Consider the following 26,285-nt stretch of genomic DNA (forward strand, 5'->3'; position numbering starts at 1 on the left):
CAAGTAAATATGGTATGTATACTGTATATTTTTATACTAAATATCAAATTAAATTACCAGTATAAATTGGAAAGTATTTTTTTAACATTTCATAGAATTTTTTTTATTATTATTTTCTGTTTTGTTGTTAAAAATTACTGCAAAATAGCAATTAATTTTCTGGTTATAGGCTATACATGAAAGACTTGGAACAATAATCCAAGGTCATGCTGATAGTAGTGATTCCAGAACTATTTTCACTGATGCATATGTTGCTCAACATACAGCTAGGATAAGGGGTGCTTTGTCTGCTTTGACTAGGTAATTTAATTTTTAAAAAAATTGGGGGTGGTTGGAGTGTAATAATAAGAAATTATATTTGTGTTTAATTATTTCATAATTAAAATTATTTTCTATTTTTAGGCCTGTACCCATTTCTAATCTAATCAATTACTTCAAGTTTCCAGAAAAACTCTTCCATCGTAAGTTTTCCTCAATTTTCTGAGAAAAATATTTTTAATTAAAGTATTAATAATGTGAAATGTTTATTAATGTTGGTTTGTGGTTGTTGTATTATACAATTACATTTATGTTTGTATTTGTAAGCTATGTATTTGCCAAATCACTGGAGAAATTTTACTGAAAATATACATATTATCCTATATCCTAATGATGTGTAGTGTGACTTTTAAATTAAATTAAATGAATCACTATGATATTTTTATTGGCTCACAAGAATTTTTTTTTGTTGTTGTAAGCTAATAAATATGCCATTACATATTCACCTAATTCAGTTTAACATCTTTTTGAATTTGTATTTAAAATGTTTTTATCTTTTTACAATGCTTAAATCTAGAAATTAAATAATTCTTGAACATCATCTTTTATGGAAATTGCCTGTTGTGTGTGTCAAATGTATAATTTTGTAAAATTTAATTGGAACAAAATAATTTTAGGTGTTGCTGAAGAGTTGATTAAAGAAGGAAGACTTGCTGCTAGCATTTCAGGTGGAAAATCTGAGAGAGCTATTTTTATACCTGATATTTATGCAAAATCTCAAAATGATTGGATTGATGCTTTTTATGATCAAAATGGTTATTTAGGTACTATTTTCGGCTTTGTTATTAAATTCCGTATAATTGTAATTGCTATTTTGATCTATTACTCTTTGAAACATTTAACCTTTGAAATACTGTTACAAAATTGTGTTGAATAACGTTTTTGCCAATTATGCAATATTTGCTTTAACTAAACTTTTTTGTATAAAGGTAAAAATTACTATCTTCACTGAAAATTAATATATGCATTCAAGAGTATGCAGTTTTTTAAAAAGATATTGCCACTAAGCTCCTCCTCCACACCTTTAGTTAATCCTAGATTATCAAACTTTCATAAAATTTACAAATTTATTCATTAAATTGTAAGATTTTTTGCCTTTCCAAATATTGTGGAGCCTTTTTCTTCAGTAATTACAAATTAAGCTGTTTAATGTATTGATTTTAGCTTTTATGCATTTCCAATTTTTAAAAATTATTTTCTGTTTTAGTGTCAGCATTATAAATGCTTAGTGATAATGCAAAGTTTTTTTTTTTTTTTTTTTTATGTAGTTGATTTAATTATATCACTTCATTAAGTTTATTTCATATTCAACTTCTTTTACTTTGCTTTTACTAGAACTGGGATCCTTCATTCATCTTTCTAAACAAAACTGATTGTATTTACATTACCCGTAGGGAAAATCATAGAAAACACCCATGCAGTCAACCCGTTCAAATGGCTAAAATTACCAGTATGTTAAAGGTGAATTTTGATATGTGTGAACAGGAAATTGTTTTCAAAGTGAACAATATAGAAAATACAAATGATAGTGTCAAGGATCCACATTTTTGAGTGGTAAACGAAAAGACTGGTGAAAAATTGATGAAAAACTTTTTGAAGCTTAATATCTTGGAAAGGGTACAGGTTTGTCCCATAGATTGAAGTGTTTTCTTGCATGGCAGATATTCATTGATTGTGTGAACTGATTTATTGAATGAGAAATATACATCTAATGAAATTCTAGGAAATACGTTTAAGTGAAATTGCATAAAAAATGGGTATAATTTACTAGGCCGTACAAGAAAGTCATGTGGAATTCGAACTGTACGTTCTTCCATATTCCTTTCAAACATTTCTTGATCACCTCATTCCAAGAAAGAGGGATGTTATCTTCAGCATCCATAGCATTGTAGTTTTTCGTAAAATCACTAACAGATTATTTATCATCTGCATCAGTTTTAAAATTTGTTCCATTAGTTGGATTAAGGAAGATGTTAAAAAAAAATTTCTACTGGAATGTATGTTGCCATTTAACAGATAGGCAAAAATGCTCGGTAAACTAATTCTTGAAAACTTTTATAGTCGTTCAAGATTTTTTTTATTGGACTCCCAAATTATTGGAAAAGATGGTTTTGAAATTACCTTTAATGCTGTGGGTTTTTGAAATCATAAACAAGCTATGGTTTTAATTTAAAGTCTTCATTAGCATTACCTCCTAGTAGAAGTGTTGACTGACCTTTCACAGCTTTAAAATCTAAACTAATCCAGCAATACAGATACTGCCAATTTTAGGAAGCCTCTACTATAGGACAACACTGAAACAGAGTTTAACAGGGTCTTTTTGTATACTAGTATCTTTTGTTTTGTGTGACTAATAATTTATGTGGGTTTATTACAAATGCAACTGGTTGTATCATATATTCAGATAGCATATAGATGTATTGATGATTTTTCCTCCTTAACTTGTGCATTTTCATTTGTTTAGAAAAAAGTGTTTTTCTTACAATTTTTAATCAGAATTTTATAATAATTTTAATACTTTATTTTCTTATAGAATATGATTCTTTATCAAGGCTTGGTATCCAGGATGCAAAAAGTTACATTCGGAAAAAATATAAGGAGGAACCATTGACATTTTTAAGTACATGCTGTGTTGGAAAAAATATTTTAAATCAATTAGAAGCGGCTATTGAAGAAGTACTTTATTATGGAACATGGGTTGATGTTATGGTAAAATGAATTTAACATATTTCAGTTTTGTCTATTACATTCCTTTTTTCTTGAAATACAGTAAAAACCTTAAATCCGGACTCGTCGAGACTTCAGCGATTCTGGATTAGACAGCAGCGTGAAATTGATAAACAGATTTCGGAATGGTTAGAGAAACAAAGGATATGCCTTTATCCATTTTTTGCAGCAATTCCACTTTTTGTTTGATGGACATCGAAGCATGCTTTCGCTTTGTAGATCCTTTGGCAGCTCCAGGATCGGAAACTTTTTTTTGACATAATCGAAAGTTCAAGCTTACTTTTTATAAAATTGCTCTAACAGTCTGCAAAAAATAATAAGCCGGATCCAATTCTAAGATTAAGGAACAATGCAATCAGCAACATTAACTGAAATAGATAATTTTAGCCTAGCTTATATCATCTGTTATACATTAAACGCACATGCGTAAATGTATTATGCGTATGCATAACGTTTACGCATGCGCAGAAAGTTTGTAGCTTTGAGGTCCGGATTATAGATCATTCCGAATTAAAGACTTTGTACTGTAATAATTATTTTGATATTTTATTGAAATAATTAAGGAATTATTGCATGTTCCTGTAAATTTTGTGTTTCATGAATACGAGCCAGTTTGACTTCGAAAGCCCTATGGCAGATACCCTTCATGTGCTTTTTTGGCTTTAATCATATAACCAGTAGATAAACCACATTTTTTTTATGTGACACCACACCATTAAAAAAAAGCATTCTCATGGTTCTTTCTACATTCTGTATGATCATTTCCTGAGTTATTTTCATTTTGAATTCAGAAGAAAATCGCAAAATAAAAATTATATTTACTTTTAGTTATGTTTGATTACTTTAATTTTTCCTTTTAATCAATTATATTAACTATAAATAAAATAGAACTATTAAAACATAATATCCATTTAAAAATTTCATATTTCAGAATGTGTAAAAATACCTATATTAGAATAATGCTATATATAAATCTAATACATATCCTAAGTCGCGCTTTTGAGACATGAAAATCGCAAGTTGAATTTCATCAATCGGCCCAATAGAACATGTTGTTCATGTCTGTTGTGATACTATTGTAGTTAGTTACGATTTTATTAAAAAGGCTGAGGCTAAATTTGATGCATTGATGCCAAGTAAAGCTCAAGAAGTAAGTTTTTGAAATGTTATATCATGTGTTTTGATTTTCTCAATGACTGAGATATAGAATGTGAATAAGATATAGAACAGTCCCCCCCCCCTTTTTTGCGCACTGTACACTAACTATTCATTTTATTTTTATCAGATTAAAAAAGCTTTGATAAATAAAAGCCATCTTCCCTACTCAGGATCTTCTCAATATAAAGGTGCAAGAAAATTATTAATTGAACTAGCCAAAGAACATAAAATTTAGAATATCTACTTAAATATTAATATATTTTACGTCATGATGATATTATAAATAATTCAGTAATCTGAATCATGCATTGTAGAAAGAATTTAAATCAATTTAGAGTTATTTTTACTTGGCACCTCTTCGTAGTGTGAAAGAAAACACCCAGTTTTACATATTTTGAGGTTGGCAGCTGTAACTCTTTCAACCATCAGTTGTTAAACAACATGACAACATGAATATAATGTTAACTCAGAGTTACTGAATATTTTTTTACATATATTGTATTTTTTTACATACTATATGTGCTTGTGTAACTGATTATTAGAAAATATAACTGAAGTAAATGAAGTCAGTTGTTTAATGTGTCAGTTAAAACTCTTATTACATTGACTGTATTGTGTTTTTTATGTGTGCTTATGAAAATGTGTGTAAAGGATATGCGATTTACATGCATATCTGACACTGAACTGTATTATTTTTTCTTCGCCTAATTTACTAGGTAATACTGCCATCTGGATTCACTACTGAAGACTGCCATGGGATGATAAGTGCAGTTACAAAGTCAATGTCTAAGCAAGGCATTGTTCATGTCTATTGTGATACTATTGTAGTTAGTGATGATTTTATTAAAAAGGCTGAGGCTACATTTGCTGCATTAATGCCAAGTAAAGCTCAAGAAGTAAGTTTTGAAATGTTATATCATGTGTTTTGATTTTCTCAATGACTTTTAAATTAACCCTCTGACTGCACAATTTGTGGACCAAAATCGCTTCCTATTTTTTTATAATATTTTAAATCTATATATATTGGAGAATTGAAAAATTCACTTTTTCTTTCTAGAAAATACTTTTATATAGTTTTTTATCATGAGAAACTAAGTTTCCAGGAAATCCAATTTCAGATGTTATCACCAAAAAAAAAAAAAAAAAAAAAAAAATCTTTTTTTTAAATAAATTTCAGTCAAATTACAATTAATTTCTATTTATTGCATAATATAAAAAAGTAAAATATATAAAATTTAAGAAAATATAAAGTGCTGTGGGAAAAATACCTTAGAAATGCAGTTTAGTATGATAGAGTTCAAAACAGTGTTCAAGGCAAAGTCCAACTTCACAGTTTTTGCACCAGATTCAATAAATCTAATTAATAATCAATCTAATTATTAATCTAATTAATAATTCAATAATTTAATTAAATAATCAAGATAATCACTGAATGTTTTCTAGCAGCCATTTCTGTAAGAAAGAAGCGACAAAAAGTGAAATTTGAGTGCTAATACCATGTGCCTCCAATTTAGTGAACAACTAACAATATCTGTTGGCCAAAACATAAACTAAAGGCCTAATACTGTATATAATTTATTTTGATGTTTAAACGGGGAAAAAAATGCGCTCTTCAATAAAGGAAGAAAAACATATGCCAGCGGAAATCACAGGATAAGCAAATTTTGCTACATTTGAGTTGCCCGTGGAAATCACGGGATGATTGGCGAGATTGTTAATGCTGTACTTGAATATAAGACCTCCCTATTTTTAGTTGCATTTTTATTATAAAATTTGGCAGGGTCTTTGTTTAAATGCTAAATAAGCCATACAATTAAATTACTGTAAACTGCATAGTTATTGTTAATTGTAATAGCAGCGTTGAGCAATTTCAGTTTAGTCCTGCATTCACTATACTGGTTCTTGGTATGGCTGAAAACAAATATCTGAAGTAATAATGCAACATGATTTTTCCTTTTTATACCATAGTAAGTACCATATTTGATTAGGTAGCTTGCCTTTTATTTTAATGCAAAATGAATGTACTCTAATCAGAACTATGCTTTCATCAAGTATTCACTTGCATTTTTATTTTCTAAAATTTATCCTAAACTATAAGGAGAGTCCTTTATTCAAGTGGGTCTTATTTTAGAGTAAATACAGTATTTTATAATGTTAGTGTGTTTAAACTATTAAAATCGGAGTTGCTTGCAGGTGATGAAATTTGGTATTAATTATATTAATGTTTTTAATTATTAAATTATTACATTAACATATCTGTGTAAGTGAACTTCCTGAGATTTATTTTTACACTTAAAAGAAGAAAAAATAGCAAGAAAGCAGAAAAATATCAAGGAAGTCACATTTAACTTTAAAGAGATTGTCATTTGAATTTTTAGATGTTTAACTTAAAACTTTTTTTAAATAAATTTCAGTTGAATTACAATTAATTTCTATTTATTGCATAATTAAAAAAAAGTAAAATGTATAAAATTTAAGAAAATATAAAGTGCTAAGGGAAAAATACCTTAGAAATGCAGTTTAGTATGATAGAGTTCAAAACAGGGTTCAAGGCAAAGTCCAACTTCACAGTCTTTGCACAAGATTCAATAAATCTAATTAATAATTCAATAATTTAATTAAATATTCAAGATAATCGCTGAACGTTTTCTAGCAGCCATTTCTATAAGAAAAAAGCGGCAAAAAGTGAAGTTTGAGCACTAATACCACGTGCCTTCAAATGCCGCAATTTAGTGGACAACTAACAATATCTGTTGGCCAAAGTGTAAACTAAACACCTAATACTATATATCATTTATTTCAATGGTTAAACGGGGAAAAAACGGGATGCGCTCCTCAATAAAAGAAGAAAAACATATGCCCGCGGGATGAGCAAATTTTGTGGAAATTGTGGGATGATCAGCCAGAGGGTTAAGCCATAATAGTTAACTTAAGTATTTAATTTCAAAATATTCTATAAAAGATATTTAATATACTTTTATTAGAATTTGCATATTTGAGTTTTTGAGCCATGCAGCCTAATGCCTACATTTGAAATTAATAAATATTTGAAAATGTATGAATTGCATTAAATTATGATGACTCTAACAAAATGGGAGGCGGACTTCAGAAATAAGGCTTCATTTATTAAAGAAAGTGATTGATTAGAATGATTAATTTTAATGCATGATTTCTATTATTAGTTTTTACTCTCTGAGTCAGCTCTTCTTTGACACATAAAATATTACATTCACATAACATTTACCACCTTGTTTAATACAATAGTAGTTTTCAGATCATAATAGTAAATTCCAGATTTCTAAAATAACAAAGTGATTGAAATGTATGAGTTAAAATTTTAATAGTGCCAGCAGTGCTGTATATACATTGTGAAATGGAAATAGTGCTTTTTGCTTATACCACATGTTTGTTCCTGCATAGTCTGATTTACTGTAAATGGACTTTTCTCATTCAATGCTACCTGCTTGCTCAGTAATGAAAGAATGGAGTCTCAAGAGTGTAATCACTATGTTAAGGAAACAGAAACTATCGCACTGTATGAAGATTTACTGGGTGCACTGCTGACAGTATCATCAAATTCTATCATCAGAAGCATGTGGGAATCTGGAATGAACGACATCATGTGAAAACTTATTCCAGGTAGATTGCCATAATGTTAGTGAAAAGGAAATACGTGGTATTGGATCACTGCTGATCACAGATCACTGTTGGATAATTCAGGAGTTAGCTTGAGAGACTTATTATGTAGAGTTGTAATCTGCAGGGATAACCTGAGTATAAGAAGGTTATTTGAAATTTGAATATGGTAAAGCATCTTCTGTATAAGAGAAGGGATGCCCTTGTGGAAGACTTTGTAAGGGAATCTATCCATGTTACATTTGGAGAAAACCATAAAAATCAACCATATACCAGCCCATTCACCAAGGTTCCAGAAATGAACCTTGGTGAATGGTAAGACATTGTATTCAGTGAGTTTAACCACTTGGCTCCTGGTGTGGTCCCTGGACCTAAGAAAAATTGCATCTTCATGGTTTTCTACTGTTTATTGAAAATGCAAAGTATCATGATACACTGCTCAAAACTCACTTGGAGTATTGTAAGCTTGAAGGAGAGGCTTTCTAATATTGGAAAAGCTGTCAGGAAGGTCATATAAGAGCCAAAACTTAAATACCATCATGGCATCATTGAGAATCTCCATGAAAATCAAATATTGATCAGAACCTGAGCAGTGTGAAGATTATGATGTTTCTTATGCATGATTTCAATGGCATTATCCTAATCATTCTCCAGGAAGAGCCTATCAGTGTGTAGTATTATTGTTCATTTCTGGAACCTAATGTGCAACAACATTGTGAAAGAAGTGATACTTTCTGCAGAATCTTTCCATCATTTTGCTGAAAAATGCATGGCTCCGTGGAGTAGAAACCATGACTGGTTTGTTCACCCGAGGGGGCATGTAAGTATTCTACCATTCGTCATGCTTCTCTGACTTGTATCTCTGTGACTAATCCCAAGATGATCTGCTTTGATTCTCAAGATGAAGGAACCATTTTAGGTTACCCATATTGGAACTTCTGTAGGAATTCTCCAGTCAGTAGACTGTACCATGTAAGCCATCAACAGATTAGGCACTGATAGCGGGAATGATATGAGTTTCAGATCTCTGTCAAAGGATTGTACACATACACTAGTGACTACAAAAAGGTTAGTAAAAATTTCATAGACATAACCTTTTTTGTATCAGTTGTATATGGATAATTGCCACTGTTAAAGTTCTATCCCTTGTACATTAGAAATCAAGTAACATATGTGAGTGAGTATAATGTGTAAAAGCAGCTAAGCCACTCGGGGGTTGTTACTTCCAAAGCTGTGTATACTCATGTTGTATGTACTCAAAAATGTGTATATACTCATTTAGTTTCCCATTTCTTTTTAAGGATATAATAAAAAAGCCTCAGTTATTTTCTCCTACGCAACAAATTAAAAGTTCAGCACCTAAGAAAGAACCACTCAGTAAAGTCAAGCAAGATAGAAAAGAGGAAAGAAAGAAAAAGAGCTCTTCAGGTAAAATATTTGTATCATTTTAACACATCTCCACCCCCAAATGAAGGAAAATGCAGTATGTTTCAGTAGGTAATCATTCAAAGAATCGGTTATAATTTGCAATATGCTTTGCTAAAAGCATAGCATGTGACTTATTGCAAAAAAAAAAAAAAAAAAAAAAAAAAAAAAAATGCATGAAAATGTTGGTGACTTCACAAAAAGTGCTGAAAGGTTCCATCACGAACACGCTGCCTTCAATGCATGTTCTCATCAGCAATTGAGATTTATTCACTGATGGTGCTTTTTTTTTTTTTTTTTTTTTTAAGTACAACATTTGAAGTTATCCCAGAAGGAAAATCCAGTAAACCAGTTTATTACAATCTTTTGGAGATAACTCAGTCTCTGAAAGAATGAAGAAATTTTATCCAAACTCCTGTGCAATTCTTGGCGTGTTGCTGCTTTTTAAATAAGTTTGCCTTTTCAAACTAACAGATTCTAAAATTTTCTCTAAATATCTTTACATGTGCCTTCAAATTTAATACCCAAAAGAGGAAAATAAAACCAGCCCTTATCTGGAAAATAAAGTAAATTAATAATAAAGCCACAGTCATATGAAGTCTTAAGTGGTTCAAATTCTGATTAAGAAGGTTACTGCTAGTGTTTGCGTTATCACAAATGTCACTCAAGCATATTTCATGAGTTAATCTTGGGAAGGGGATTTCTATGCCATTGTTGATTCTTTTGAAGGGAATTACTTAGTGAAACATTCAATAGCCAGAGAATCATGGGTGAGAGGCTGCCAGAGAATCATGGGTCATTAAAATTAATTAATTTAAAATAAGTCTTGAAATTAGTGATCTGAATTTAAATAAATATAAATTTTAATAAAAATCTTGAAGTTAGTTATATGAATTCAAATAAATGTAAATTTTTAAAATTACAATCCACAGAGTAACATCTGTATGTTTAATACAAGAACTACTTTAATTAAAATGTGTCAGATATTTCAAGAACTGAGGATCTTCAGTAGTTGTTGTGTATCTTGTAAATAAATTATGAAAAATTTATAATGAAACTTTTTAACTTTAGCTAGCTATTCAAGCATATTATATATGACTCTTTCATATTGAATATGTCTCCCTTATGTATGACTTTGTCACAATTATCACCAAAATCTACTACAATTTACTACACCAAAATCTAATGATACATTTAAAAATAATTAATTCTGATGCTCTTGCAGTTCCCTTTATAAATAACATGAACTAATCATAAATGAAAAATAATCTTGCAATACCTGTAATCATGAAAAAAAAAATAATTGTATAACATGCATTAAAAAACATGGGCAGGCTTCAAACAATCGATTTGTCTTATAAATGGAAAGCTTATTAAGCTGAATATAGCTAGTAATTTTAATGTAAGGGGTGTATTCATGTAAAATATGGAGAGTAAGTTCAATTTGAAGGTTTTGACTTCTCACATAATATGTGCATTTCTCATGGATTTTAATTTTTAAAACATATATAATGTTTTAGCAAACAGTCCAAACAAAAAATTGGAACTCGCTTTTAGAAATGCATGATGCATCTACATGCAGCAAAAGAAGTACCGTAATTTCCGGAAGAAAGGCCACATCAGCGTAAACGCTGCACTCGAGAAAAATGGCGGGAAAAAAATTAAAACTACACAGAAATGCCACATTCGCGTAAATGCCGCAATAGATTAAATTGCGCATGACATCGTCGTGGGCCGTATAGATGCAAAATCTCAACCTGTGTCCTGATATATGACATATCAGTTAAGAAAAATGCATGAAATGAAACCATAACTCAAAAATAAATTAAAGGTAAGAAATGTTGAAAATAAATTTACATTCACGAATATACCCACCAAAGAAGTCCATATTAGTAATACTCAGACTATATTATAAAAAATGTTGCAACAACGAAATATTAAATTTGGATAACTAAAGGAAATTTTAAATTTTACTTACAAAAGGAATTACAGCAAACTGTACATCACGTGAAGCCATCAAAATCTGATTCTTTACTATCTGAATTAAAAAGATTTAGTAAATCCTGATCTAAGTCCAAGTCTTCCAGATCATCACATTCATCCTCTTGGTTTGCAGTCTCTTTATCTAAGGATATAATTTCAGCTTCTCTGAACCCTGCTATTATTGACAATGTTTTTACTGATTTCTACGTACTTTCTACCCACTTTGCAACTTCTTCATAAGATGCTGTACGCATTTTACCGCTTTTGGTATACGTATGCAATCCTTCACTCATCCAACACTCCCACCGCTTTCGGACTTCAGCTTTGAAGGATTTATTACCTGACAAATCTAATGGTTGTAAGATTTTTGTCAAACCACCAGGAATTATTGCTACAGTCGTAGACAATTTTTGACATCTGGTTTTCACTGAGTCAAATAAATGAGCATGCATCGAATCCATTGTCAATAACCCTTTTGGTTTGAAAAAAGATCCCTTACGACACTGCCAAACGTTTTTGTAGCCACTCATGCATGATTGTTTCGCACATCCAGCCGTTCTCGTCTGCACTAATAATTACGTCATTAGGAAAATCTCCCATCGGAATAGTTCTTCATTTAAAAATGATCATCGGCTTTAGCTTGTCACCGTTTGCGGCACAAGCTAACACGCATGTAAATGACGTTCTTTCATGCCCCGTCGTAAGCACAGATACAGTTTTTGCACCAGTTTCACCAACAGTACTGTTTGCAGGAGAGTCGAAAGCTAACGGCGTTTTATCCATATTTATTATCTGTGACCGAAGTTTTTTTTTTTTTTGTTAAAAATATATTTTACATATTTTAAAAAAGATGCCTTTTTATCTTGCCAGTCCATTGGTAATTGTTGCCTGACTGTTGTTCTAGTACGCCCAGAAATATTTTTTCTTTCATAAATCTGCTACACCAGCAAGGCCCTTCTTTGAAGTCATTTATGTTCATTTGTTTTGCTATAAATTTTGCTTGTAAGCGAATTCTTACAGTCGAAATTGCCATTCCCTTTCCTCTTTGCTCCTTTATCCAGTTTGCAAGGTCGTCCTCTAGATTCGGCCACCTTACAGTACCACTTCTTTTGGCTCGTTTCTGTTGTGGCATATTTTTAAGTTCTTTTTCAATTCTGCAGCATCGAATACAACGTGGAACTCGTCCACTTCAAACTCTCGAGCTGCTGCTCTATTTCCACTTCGTTCAGCACGTGAAATTACATTACGCTTAAAACCAGCAGTATAACTTCTGTGCCGTTTAGGTGCCATTTCAAAAATTTTCCGCTCCCTTCTTAAAAACTATTCAACATATACTTGTACCTAAACTGATGGGATCTATATCTGGCAGAATGCCAAGAAAAATCAATTCATTCTGAAGGGGAAATACGTCAGAGTTCGTTATTAGGAGGTAGGTGGAGTCGTGTCCGCCTTTGAAAAAAATTGCAGAAAAGGCAGGGGTGGGGAGAGGATGGGTCCTAGAAGATTCATCAAATGGCAGAGGAGAAAGACTATTCAAAATCATGAGAATGCTGATTTTAAAGAAGGAAGAATGTTATTGTTCTGAGATCCTGTTTAGGGTGAATAAGGCACGTAGGTCTGTTCAAGGGAAAGATTGTAAACAAAATAACGTTCGCAAAAAGCAACTGAGTGGTCTTTTGTGTGGGAACAGCACCAGTCTATGTACAATGACAAGGCCATCCAAACTGTGTACAATGACAAAGTTATTCAAACTATGTACGATGAGCATTATAGGAAATATTTTATTTTTAGTGCACCTAAACGCCGCATGGGTAGAAATGTTGCACCCACTGAAAATTTAAGTTTTAAACACGTAAATGCTGTGGCGTTTCTTCCGGAAATTACAGTAATAAGTTAGTTTCATTTTTCATTTATGATTAGTTCATGTTATTTATAAAGGGAACTGCAATAGCATCAGAATTATTTTGAAATACTCACTAGATTGTGGTATAGTAAAATCTTAAGCATCATTACTGCTTTGTTATTCATGCTAACCTGCCCCGTTGAAAAAAAGTTTAAAATTTCACAAGATGATATTTTCCAATCTAAAACTTGTAGTTTAAAGGTTGCTTATTATTTTTAAAACTTCAAATTTCTTAAAATTTTCCGAGTGTGAAGTGACATTGCTAAATTGGAGTTTATCAAAAATATTAAAAATGTTTGTGAATTGTGCATGGAAAAGGAGAATTTCCAAATAAAAATGATTTATGCGAGTTCTGTGTTACATACAAATTTTTGTGTTGCATTATGAATTTCAGGTGGTAAGTCAGGTGGAGGAACTCAAGGACGAGAGACCAAAACAAAATCTGTAAAGAAAAAATATTTCACAAGCAAAGATGCTGAAGATTCAGCATCTGAAGAAGAATTGAGTATAACAAATAAAGAGTCAACACTGAATTTGGAGTTTATGGATGTCAAAGAAATTGAAAATCATTTAAAGCAGTTAGATTTCTTTACAGAGTGTCCTGAAGATTTGGTTTCAGAATTAGCAACAGAAATGTATAGGTAAAGTATGCTTTTCTATTTCTGTATTATATGAGAGAAAATTTTAAAACTTTATTGGAAGTTATCTTTCTGGTGATGTAAATAGGAGAAAATGTAAAATATTGCACATATATATTTAATATCAGTGATAGATTAAAATAGCTTCAAAAATATTTGCATTTTTTTTCACTGGGTGTCTTAAGTTTTTTATGTGCTCCTTAGGCCACTTACTAAAAAGTATGAAGAAGTTGTAAAATCTGTGTTTGCCTCCACTGCAGCTTCTTCTGCATCCAGTCGACGTAAACAGCATGCAGATTATCAGGAAAAATTCGGAACACTTCTGAGTCACATCACTCTATTTGAAAGAGCTGCTAAACTTTTTCCTGGTAATTTTTCAGTTTGAAGTGTTTATTATTTACTATAAAATTTATCTCAATGTGGTTTTAATAATTTTTATCTGATTTCAGAGGATGTTATGTCTCAGCTGTTGAAGCATTTATTAAAAACACTTTGTACAGATCTTACAAATATGATTGTCAACTACCTTGCACTAGAACATGGTCTGACTTCTGATTCAGATGTTGAAGCCTCATTGACTGCTCCTGTAAGATTTTTATTGTTTTAATATACACTGACCAAAAAAATCCTAACACCAAGAAAAATCAATGTAGAGTAATGAAATTTGTCTGCATTAACTGTCGTTACAGGGACGGTTAATGCTGGTTGTACTGGTTAATGCTGGTTGTGTAGGTGACTAGTTGTTATCCAATGATGTCCCATGCATGCCCAATTGGGGAAAGATTTGATGAGCTAGCTTGCCAAGGCAACATGTCAACACTCTGTAGAGCGTGTTGGGTTACAACAGCAGTATTAGGGCAAGCGTTATTCTATTGGAAAACACCCGACCCCCTTAAATGCTGTTCCTAGATAATACATTTGTCTAGGTATCATATTTGATTAAATTTTCACGATCACAGGTTAATGCAAGTGTGAGAGGAGCCATTTCAAATGTGAAATGCTGGCACATAAAAAACTAGTGTATCAATTAGAATTTTGAATGCAAACATGCATGCATTGTGTCATACAGGTGCCGGATGTCAGTTTGTAGGATGGAGTTCCATGCCTGTTGCACTTTGTCAGTCAATACAGGGACTGATAATGCTGGTTGTGGATGACACTGTCATTATTGTCCCATGCATGCTCAATTGGAGAAAGATCTGATGATCTAGCAGGCCAAGGCAACATGTCGACACTCTATAGAGTACTTTGGTTTACAACAGCAGGTATTAGGGTGAGCGCTATCCTATTGGAAAATACCCTTAACCTTGTATACTGTTCATGAATGGTAGCAGAACAGGTTGAATCACCAGACAGACATGCAAATTTGCAGTCAGAGAGCATGGGATAACCATGAGAGTGCTCTTGATGTCATACGAAATTGCTCCTTAGATCTGCAGGTGTCTAGGCCACAGATAGATTGGTTGCAGGTGCTCACCTGGACTCCTTCTAACCAACATATGGACATCACCGACACCAAGGCAAAACTGGATTTCGTGGGAAAAACATAATACAGTTAATTCGGACGCCCATAATCCGGAATGATCTATAATCCGGACCTCAAAGCTACAAACTTTCTGCGCACGCGTAAGACCTGTATGGCTGCGAATATGCCTGTGCGCATGCACATAATACATTTACGCATGCACATTTAATGTATAACGGACGGTATAAGCTAAGCTGAAATTATCTAATTCAGTTAATGTTGCAGATTGCGTTGTTCCTTAATCTTCGAATTGGATCCGGCTTATTATTTCTTGTAGAATGTTAGAGCAATTTTATAAAAGTAAGCTTGAACTGTCGATTATGTCAAATAGAATTTCTGATATATATTTACTAATATGTAAAGGATCTACAAAGTGAAAGTATGTTTCGAAGTCCATTAAACAGAAAGTGGAATTGCTGCAAAAAATGGATAAAGGCATATCCTTTGATTATCTAAGCATTCCGAAATATGTTTATCAATTTCACGCTGCTCTACGAGGGGAGGGAAACAACGTGGCGCGCAGTGAATTGGAAGTTGATCTGTCAGCACTATCCTTATCTTCAGGACAGATGTTTTTATTTTATTTGGCTTATAATTCCTTACTAAATGTAGTATTTCATCTCGATGTACTCCGTCTTTTATATGATTTAAATCAAGTTTCTCGTCATTATAATTCACTTCCGATAGTGAAGAAAATGACGCAGAGGTTATTGAAAACGAAAAAATTTTGATTGACAAATTAGTCAGTATTCTCGACTCAGCAATTATAGGACTTGAACAGCGGAACTTTGTAACTAAACAAGAAATTATGTCTGTTTAATAGAATTAAAGAGAAAGTACTATCACATGAAATGAAGCAACTTAAACAACTTACATTGAAAGAAATGTTTAATAAAGTAAACAAATAAATATTAAGCTTTTTCTTTTTGTAAATTTTGATACCCTTTAGATCATAATTGTTCTTTATTTCATAAATTACAGTTTCACATTTTTAATTTTATAATTTCTGCATTCCATCTTACCAGATTTAAACTGATGATCTATAATCCGGAAAAATCGATAATCCGGAATCGCCGAAGTCACGACAAGTCCGGATTAACGACTTTCGACTGTAGTAGAATCTACTTTGTCCTCCAGTGAGCTCTAGCTTGACATCAGTGAAGTTGCAAAAGGTAGGGGTTTGGAGTCAGTGGAATGCAGGCTACAGGACGTCTGGGTCAGAGCTGTCCTTTAAGTAACCAGTTATGGCAGTTTCTTGTCTTACAGTGGGGTCAAGCAGCTCAAATTTCTGCTGCAGATGCAATACTATAGGCCACAGCCATATGTCAAACATGACAGTCTTCCTTCTTGATAAGTGCCACGTGGCCACCCAAAACATAATCTTCTTGAGCCAGTACTTTCCCTTGACCACTGCTCCCAACAATCATGCACAGTGGATGCATTCCAAGTCTTTCTGCAATATTGTGGAAGGAAAATTCACGTTCTTGTAGCCCTATTACACAACTTCATTCAAACTCACTGAGCTGTTGATATTGTCTTCTTTATCTTCTTAAAGTCATTCTTGACTAACATCCAACTTACTATGTCTCTCAATGATTAAATAATGCTCATGAACTTTACAGCGCATATTTAATGCAAACATAGTGGCAGTACTAATGCCATGCTTATGCGCCTACTGTGAAATTTGATTAGACGTCATTTTTCAGATGTATAAACATGCCTACCAAATTTCGTTTATCTAGCACAGCTCCTTCTTTGTATTGAGATTTTTTTTTGGGGGGGGGGTCAATGTATGTTGTAATTATTTTTTTTCTTTTTTGTTTCTTTTTAAAAGCTTTTGAAAAACTCTATTGTTATAATTTGGATTTATGTAATATAAATGAAATGCATGAGATTAGAATCATTCATGACATATTTACATTTATTATAATAATAATGAATTTTCATTACAAGAAAACTTGACTTTTGTATTGATTAAATTAATATGTTGGTTAATTAATTATTTTTAAGTACTTAAGGGCTGTTTGTGTGAAAAGGATACTTTCACAAAGAACTTGCTAATTACTTAATTTAATACAGTACAAAGTCAGGAATCATCAGAACTTCCATGATTCTGGATTTTAGATCATTAGTTTGTATCTAGTAAGATAACATGTAGAAACTGTATAAAAAGAAGTATTTCTGATTAGCATTTCTTTGGAAAAAAATAGGTATTTTGCATAAAGAAAGTTCTTTTTTTCCACTTAACCACCATGTAAATTTTAAATGCAACTTGAAGCTGAAATATAATGTTTTCTAGATTTAATGCCATACTTCTCATACTCGCCGTTCTCTTGATTTATTATTGAGGCATTGTTATTGGTATGTAAGACTTCTATTATGTTAGCTTCATTTAGCATTTCTGCTGATACTTCATCAATCAGAAAATTCCATTTTTCTTGTGTTATCTGAAAACCCTCAAATTTCCAACTCTCATGGCCATCATGAAATGCCAAACATTTTAATAAAATATATACATACGCATCCTCTTATAATCTTGCAATGTGTACATCAGATTTTTATATTAAAATATTTCTAAAATTCTGAGATGACATTGTACTTCACTATCTTTTTTTTATTATTATTCTATTTTATATCTACATTTTAGTGTATGCAAAATTCTGATATCCATTTGCTGATTTATGGATTTACAGTTTTGGGAAAAGAAAAAAATTGAAGATGTTATCATTAATTAAAACTAACTTTAATAAGATTAGTAAATCAGAGAAATCAAATAAAAAAAATCTGAGAAAGTTAAGGGAAAAGTGCAATTTTTTTGCATTAATTGAGGTTCCTTTTAATCATTCTTTCTTCCTTTCAAGAAAAATCATACTTTCATCCCTTCTGTGTCAGCAACATCCCACTCCAGATAAATATTTCATGGGGTTTTACTTATTGTTAAGGTCATGTCGGAAAAATGCATATCCTGTCAATTCCTGCTAATTGTACATTTGTCACAATGTGATTCCCTAGCCAGTGGGTATTTGAAAGTGGCATATAGAAATCGCAGTTAGTCGGGAGAAAAATCACTTTCCTGACATTGTCCAGATTTTATATCATAATATCATACATAACTTTTTTTCTCGCTCTGTTTTTCATTCAGTTTAGATTAAGAGAAACTACTTCAGTTTTGATGAACTTCAGGTATAATGAGTGAACTAAATATGTAAATTCTCAAGAGACTGAAGCTCTGTAAGCAAAGGTTGAATGTATGTGTAGATTAAAGTGAGAGTATTGATTAGTGTTTTCATGGTATTGTAAATGTTCTGCAGTGATTAGTATATGTGTTATTTGTAAAATTAAACAGTTGGCAGTGTTTATATTTTTTTATTAATGAATTTGTTTTATATTTCCATCATGTTTTATTGATGCAATTTGATTGCTTTGACTTCTTTGGAGATAAACATCGGAAAAATAAGAATGACATTCTAATCACTTTCAAATTTTAAAATACCGTCAAACCTCTCATTAAGTGGATAGTCATGGGACAAAAGCTTTTTGCATTTTATCAGGTAATATCTGCTAAACAGAAGTTTACTGGTGTTCTTTGGGAGTCCAGAAACTGTTTATTAAATGAGATTAGACTTCATTTGCATCTTTCTGTCATCAATATGTCTAATTTGATCATCATGAAAGAAAGAAAGTTTTGAGTTAACAACTTTTTTCTTTCCTGAGTCAACAACTGAATGATATATTTCATATTGTTACAAAAATGATATAAGAAGTAAATTACTTGTGGGCTTAATGCTCTTCAGAATAATGTTCTTTACATTCTCTATAACTTATTTACTTGATGCTATTACGAAGCTATGCTTCATCTAATTCAAGGAACTATTATGTCTGTTGGTTGCTGAAAATTCTTTGTGATTATTCGTATTTATTATAGAAAGTTTCTTGCAGTTTTCCTTCTTTATGTTTTTAAAATTTGTGGTATTTAAAATTTCAGTGTTGAAATGAATGTTTGGCTTGAAACAGTACTTTGTATTTCAAGTAGTTCTTAACTTAACATATGTCATAGTAGCATGTGTTTTGCCTTCTTTTAATGTTTTCTATATATTTACTACTAGCCTGTAGTTGAAGGAGATTGAATTATTATTTTTCCACTGCATATCAAAACTTTTTTTATTTGGTTCCATTTGCAATACCAGTGTTTTCTACAAATTTTTAATTTGGTTTATTTTCTATTTAGGTTAGGTCAAAGTTGATATCAAAGTTTCCAGAAGCAATACGACGATCCTTAGAAGAGTTATGCAATTCATTGTCTGAAAAGGTAATTATAGAATAGAAAAGATGACCAGCATGTTCCTCCCTTTCTTGTTGGGGGAGGGACCAAAGTTGAAGCAGCCATATTTTATATTATTTTTGTTACAATTGGACTTTATTGTTATTATTATCATAAAGAAAAAGAAATCACTGTTTTTTTCTATCATATTGTTGCATGTAAACATATGTATAAAATATGTAAGATTTAATCTGATATTCATTAGATTTTCTCATTTACACTGGTGTGCAAAACTTAAGCAACAATGTAAATTTTAATCAGATAGCCATAAAATTTCAAAAAGGGGGTTTTTACAATCAGTACAATGAACACGAAGTTCAGTAGAAAGGTCATGCGTATGCAAATTTCTGGAACATAACGTCATAGGCAGACTACAGTAAAAGGAAGGACGGCACAAGACTACAATAAAAAGATGTCTCAAGACTACAATAAAAGGAAGCTCAAGACTACAATAAAAGGAAGGATAGAGACGCAAATAAAGACATTCGCTGCAAGTACAAGTTCTTTCTTTCGTGAAATATGGCTGGAAGAAATCACCTGGATGACTTCACAAGGAGAGCTGGAGGAGGGCTGTATTGTGACTAATATAGCTGAAGAGTTCGGAATCAACAAATGTGTCGTTTCGTGTGCTTGGAAATCCTTCAAACCGTAGGTATAGCCGTTAGAAAGGCTGGTGATGGCCGCCCCAGGAAAACAACTGTTGTGGATGACCAATATATTGCCTTGCAGGCGAAAAGAGCCCGAAACCAGTCAACAAGCTCCGCAGCTCACCAACTGCGTACTGCAACGGAGCAACAAGTTTACTGTGTCTATACGTTTTCACTAAAATGGCGTATTCACTCGGAGTTCTGAACGCTGCATTCCTTTGAAAGTTGGCCATCGGCGCCGTGCATGGAGTGCGTGGGGAAGACACCTTGCAGCACGATTACATTCTCTGGGGAACACCCGACAAATAAAATAGATCCTGATTAAGGAATGGATACTCCTACCACAAGATCTCTTGGACAATCTGGTGCTGAGTATGGAGAGACAGTGCGAAGCAGCCATTGCAGTAAGGGGGCATATCCCATACTAAGGAACATCTGCTTATTGTTCTTCCTCTTGTATAGACAGTCATGTGTAACAATACTATAAGTTCAATAAAGTTTTTTTTTTTTTTTTTTTTTTTTTGATTCCTTACTGTATGCATTGTCTTCATTTTTGCGCAACTATGCTTTCGTCATCGTTTAAATACAAAATGATGTCTCTCATTTGTGAATTTCATGTCTCTCAGATGATTTCTCATGAAGTTATGGCAGAAAGAACACCTGTTGCGTAAGTTTTACACACCAGTGTACTTTGTTTATTGTGTCTTAATTTTAAAATGCTGTTAATTTTTATGCATACTTCAGTGTTGCCTATAGTTGACTGTTATTATTGTGCCTACTACTGTAATGTTTTGTAAACTTCCAAATGAAACAAAGAAGCTGGAACTGTTATTAGTGGTTTATTTCAGAGTCTGAAATTATTTTTATTCAGAATTTTTATTTAATTATGTGCACATTATTTACATTAATATGTCAACCTGTATCCAAATTTTTTTTTTTTTTTTTTTTTTTTTTGTACAGCTGATTGCATTTATAATTAATTGAGGTGCTATAACCCTATAAATACAAGGAAAATATAAGGCAATGAATGCTCATTTAAACTATGTACAAAAGTCTGTGACATTAACCCCTGTTTCTTTGAAATAAAAGATATATTGATTTGGGAACAAAATTGCAAAATAAATGTTTATACTGGTTTTATCAAGAACTTGATCACAGGTCTTCAGGTGCAGTTTATGTATCATTTGGGTCCAGTTCATTTCAGTATTATTTGGTATACAGAAATCAACTTGAAGGCTACTACTAAAACCAGATAACCATTATTTTACTTATCATCATCAAAAATAAAGGTTGCTTCATTAACACCTTTGAATTAAAAGGTGCTAATGAAGCAAAGTGTTGTTTTTTAGGTAACCATGCTTAATGAGGGGATGGGGATTCTCTTTAAAATTGCACATTTTAAGCAGTGCACCATGCTTTGCAAGTCTGTTCATGTACATGTAAGCTTGTGTTCGTAAGTATGTATTTTATAGGAATCATTGGTACGGCCTTTTTCCTGTGTAGGAAGTCAATGGGTCTAGTGAAAAGTTATTTTTTTGAGATTTCTGTAGTTTCAAGTAATACTGTTACTGATGGATATGCATATGCAGCTGTACGAATGTACCCTTTTCAAAGCTTCAATTAGTAAGAGATTATATGAATTTTTGAATAACCCCATATAAAAAGTTTGACCCGTAAATTTCTGCATTAAATATGGGGAAAATAAAAGGTTCTCCTCATTTCTCCTTTTTTCTGATAGTTAAACCACTAATATGTAAGAAGGCTGTCTGAAAAGTTTTCGACCTCAATATCTAGATGGCAGCACCAAAGTGGGAGGAACTTGTTTGTATGTCATTTGATAACTACCAATCAAAATTTCAGTTATTTTGAATGCAAATTTTTTATTTGATAATCATTTTTGCGAGATTCATGTAACCATTTTTGCAAAATGGAAAAAAAATTGAGTATCGTGCCATCATTAGATACTTGTTTTTGAAAGCTCAGATTAAAAAGAGTTGGACACAGTGTACGGGGATTCTGCACTATGATTTACTACTGTGAAATTTTGGGCAGCTGAATTTAAACATGGCCATAGCAACTTGGGTGATGATGAACATTCAGGATAACCAAAAACTGCAACCACTGATGAAAACATTGCTTAAATCTACTAATTGGTGCTGGACGACGCTCAGATCAAGGTTAGAGAGATAGCAGAGGCTATGAGCATATCCAAAAAACATGTTTGCCATATATTGAACCAAGATTTAGATATGCCCAAGCTGACTGAACATTGGATGCCACGTTTGCTCACTTTGGACCAAAAATGTGTCTGAATGAACATTTGCACTATTTGCTGCAATTCAGGCAAAATAAATCGGAGTTTTTTTCAATGATTAATCGCTGTAAATGAAACCCGGATCATGATTACAGCCGAGAAACAAAAAGACTGTCAAAACAGTGGACTGCAAAGGAAGAATTGGTTCAAAAAAAGGGAAAAACTCTGCCTTTTATTGGGAAAGTGTTGGCAACAGTTTTCTGGGACAACCATGGGATTGTCTTAATAGATAATCTCGAAAAAGGGAAACTATTACTGGAGCATACCATGCAATGTTACTTGACGAGCTGAAAGCAGAAATTGCAAAAAAATGGCCACATTTGCAAAAGAAAAAAATTTTTGATTCACCAAGATAGTGCTCCATCTCGCATTTCAGCGGTTGCAATGGCGAAAATCCATGAAGTTACGGTTTGAATTGTTTGACCACCTGCCCTATTTGCCAGACCTGGCACCAATTGACTTTCTCCCCCCCCTAAGCTAAAAGAAACACTCAGAAGACAAAGATTTTCGTCAAATGAGGAAATTATGAACTTTGTTAATAACTACTTTGCAGAGAAAGATTCCACATATTATTTGATTAAAAGGATGTGAGTATTGCTGGAAGAAATGTATAGATTTACAAGAAGATAATGTCAAAAAATAAAGGTTATTTTGATGATGCTTTTATGTTATATATTACTCAATTATGCTTTCTGATACTTTTATGTTATGGAGGCATTCTGGAGACTGAAAAAAATTGATGGTTGATCTTTGGATTATGGTAACTTGGTGAAAATTTAGCGACCAACTCTGCTACAGCAACCCTCTATTTTTTTTTCGCCGCCATTTTGTCTTCACGAAGTAAAGACATGTTTCTTTTCTTTTTATTTACTGAACACTTTTTCCAACAATCTACTAGCCGAATTACACTTATGCTAGAAATATTATGTAACAAAACTGCTTAATCATGACAAATATTAACTGCAAAATTGGGAAAAAGTGCAGAATTGCAAACTCCTTGCGCGTTTTTCAGAATAGCACATACACATAAACCATTTACACATCGACTTATTTTTACTTAAAAAAAAAATCCCAGAATTGCACAAAAATGGCATTGCGCACACTCTTAACTTTATCCATCTACACTGCTATTTTCTCATAAATTACAAAAATTTGCACGAAAATGCAGGAAAATTTTGTGAATCTTTAAACTCGGTAAAAAGCACATATATGAAATTACCTGATCGCGAAAAAGTATATACCCTTTCCAAGAATGAACATTTCCATGTATAAAATAAATAAAATATCCAAAAACTTTTACCTCTAAATTATCCATTATATTATAAACGTCACCAACGAATTCATACCGCAAACATTACAAATGGTTACAAGTACTTAGTGTCAAATATTTAAATTATTCCCATGCACGTTTACTTCAACTGAAACGTATACCAAATTCCTACAAACATAAAATTCACAAAGTAACTATCATTTAATTAAAATATCACTAAACCATGTACACGTCGACTTATTTTTACTTAAAAAAACATCCCAGAATTGCACAAAAATGGCATTGCGCACACTCTTCACTATATCCATGTACACTGCTTTCTTCTCATAAATTAGAAAAATTTCACGAAAATGCATGAAAATTTTGTGAATCTTTAAATCCGGTAAAAAGAACATATATGAAATTACCTGATCGCGAAAAAGTATATACCCTTTCCGAAGATGAACATTTCCATGTATAAAATAAATAAAATATAAAATAAATAAAATATCCAAAAACTTTTACCTCTAAATTATCTATTATATTATAAATGTCACCAACGAATTCATGCCTCAAACATTACAAATGGTTACAAATACTTAGTGTCAAATATTTAAATTATTTCCATGCACGTTTACTTCCACTGAAACTTATACCAAATTCCTACAAACATATAATTCACAAAATAACTATCATTTAATTAAAATATAATTAAATTCAAAAACACTACTTAAAATATAAAAATCATTGCTAATAACAATTTTCCAATAATACCATATTATTTTATTTACTCTTTACATTTAGAACAATGCATAAAAATAATATCCTCAAATAATTAAAAATACTAACTTACCTAACCTTCTTCAGAATCTTGATTACGTGGGCGATAAACTTTTCTTATTTCCTCCGCTAAATAAAAAGCAAGCATATGTGCGCCTGTTTCAGGATCTTTAAAATCATACTTATAGTTCACAGCAAGGTACCAGGTAAAATAAATAACTTAATAAAACATCTTTACTTATATCTCGCACAACCTTAAAAAAACACTTATTACTACCCCTTTCAATCCCACTAAATAGCCATTCCGAATTCACTTTAGTTAGGGTCATGAGATCCAAAAATTAACCAAAACTGTTTGACACAGCACAGAATAAAGCTAAATACAAAATTTCCAGATTTTTTCCCGATTTCCACCCTTTTCCGAGTAAAGAACTGTAATTTGTCCATTAATGTCACATGACATATCTCATGATCTCTCATTTCCCTCACACAAAATAATGCGTAATCAGAACTGAGTACTTCTCACATTATAACCAAAGTCCTAGGTAGTAACCTTTATCGCCTCCAAAATGTCGCCAAACTACCAGTTACCATATTCCAAAGATCAGCCAAATTGATTTTTATCTAATCTATAAGATGACTTCAATATATAGCTGTTAAAAAATAGAACATGCAGCTTATCTTTTACCAGAAATCCTTCCGATTTTTATTGTGTATCATATTTTTAGTCTATACAATATGTGGGTGGTTGTAATTTTTATAGTGAGTTCAATTTGTGACAACAAAAGTTTGAATGTACAGTCTGGTAAAATGGACAATTTTATCAGTTTGTTTTAATTATTCTGAAGCTAAAAATTAAATGTATTGAATTTAAATCTTTAATTTTCAATTTCTTCATACTTCATTCATGAGCATTCTGTATATTTTTATTAGTACATGTTTCGATAGTAAAACAGACATTGAGGTAATTTGCTGTATTTTGATTGCATAGGCAGTGCTGATACTTAATTTTTAAGGATATTATGCAAAGTAAATAATAAGTAATAAAATTGATAGGAAATACTTATAAATGATAAGATTGGTAAAATTGTGTGTGTGTGATTATGGCAAAGCCTCGAGGGCTATCTGCCTAAGAGGAGGGATGCCTTCGTGGAGGACTTTCTAAGGGAAACTGGCTCGTATACACGTTACACATGGGGAAAACCACGAAAACGCCCATGCAGCCAGCTCGTTCGCGGGATTCGAACCTCGGACCGAACTACCAGTGTTCAGCGACTTTACCGCTCGGCCGCTGGTGGGCCTGGTAAAATTGTAAGATTGTAATAAATAAAATCTAATTTTATATAAAATTATTGTCTAGGAATAGAAAATTAAGCAATAATTCTCCATGAAAGGCTATCTTTATCATATGTATTATGAGCAGATTGTTTAATGGGATATGAATTTTTATATTATTTTATACAAAATATATATTTTATAATAAAAATGTTACTGTTCTAAGAACATGTAATATTGTGTTGCTGTAGTTTTCGGATGTCATGTTTAAATATTTTAAATATAAAAAAAACCTTATAATCTGCGAAAAGTGGAGGCATGAGCTGTGTGCAAACTTTAGTATGAAAAAAATAGGTAGAATAGCATAGATCATTATCTGCTAATAT

General features: G+C 32.0%; 1 protein-coding gene across 1 annotated transcript in view; it reads left to right on the top strand.

The window, feature by feature from the left end:
• Ufl1 (UFM1 specific ligase 1) overlaps window positions 1–26,285 on the top strand; it is a 63,174-nt gene that overhangs the window by 23,824 nt on the left and 13,065 nt on the right. The window contains exons 5-14 of the mRNA XM_085817622.1: window positions 170–300; window positions 403–461; window positions 936–1,082; window positions 2,852–3,027; window positions 4,920–5,099; window positions 9,141–9,267; window positions 13,545–13,791; window positions 13,993–14,156; window positions 14,238–14,374; window positions 19,542–19,622. Coding sequence (XP_085673748.1) covers window positions 170–300; window positions 403–461; window positions 936–1,082; window positions 2,852–3,027; window positions 4,920–5,099; window positions 9,141–9,267; window positions 13,545–13,791; window positions 13,993–14,156; window positions 14,238–14,374; window positions 19,542–19,622 — 1,449 coding nt within the window. The remainder of the gene's footprint in view (window positions 1–169; window positions 301–402; window positions 462–935; window positions 1,083–2,851; window positions 3,028–4,919; window positions 5,100–9,140; window positions 9,268–13,544; window positions 13,792–13,992; window positions 14,157–14,237; window positions 14,375–19,541; window positions 19,623–26,285) is intronic.

This window comes from Stegodyphus dumicola, chromosome 5 (assembly GCF_044657685.1).
Source record: "Stegodyphus dumicola isolate Sdum_Otavi_A_Nest chromosome 5, ASM4465768v1".
Taxonomy (NCBI): domain Eukaryota; kingdom Metazoa; phylum Arthropoda; class Arachnida; order Araneae; family Eresidae; genus Stegodyphus; species Stegodyphus dumicola.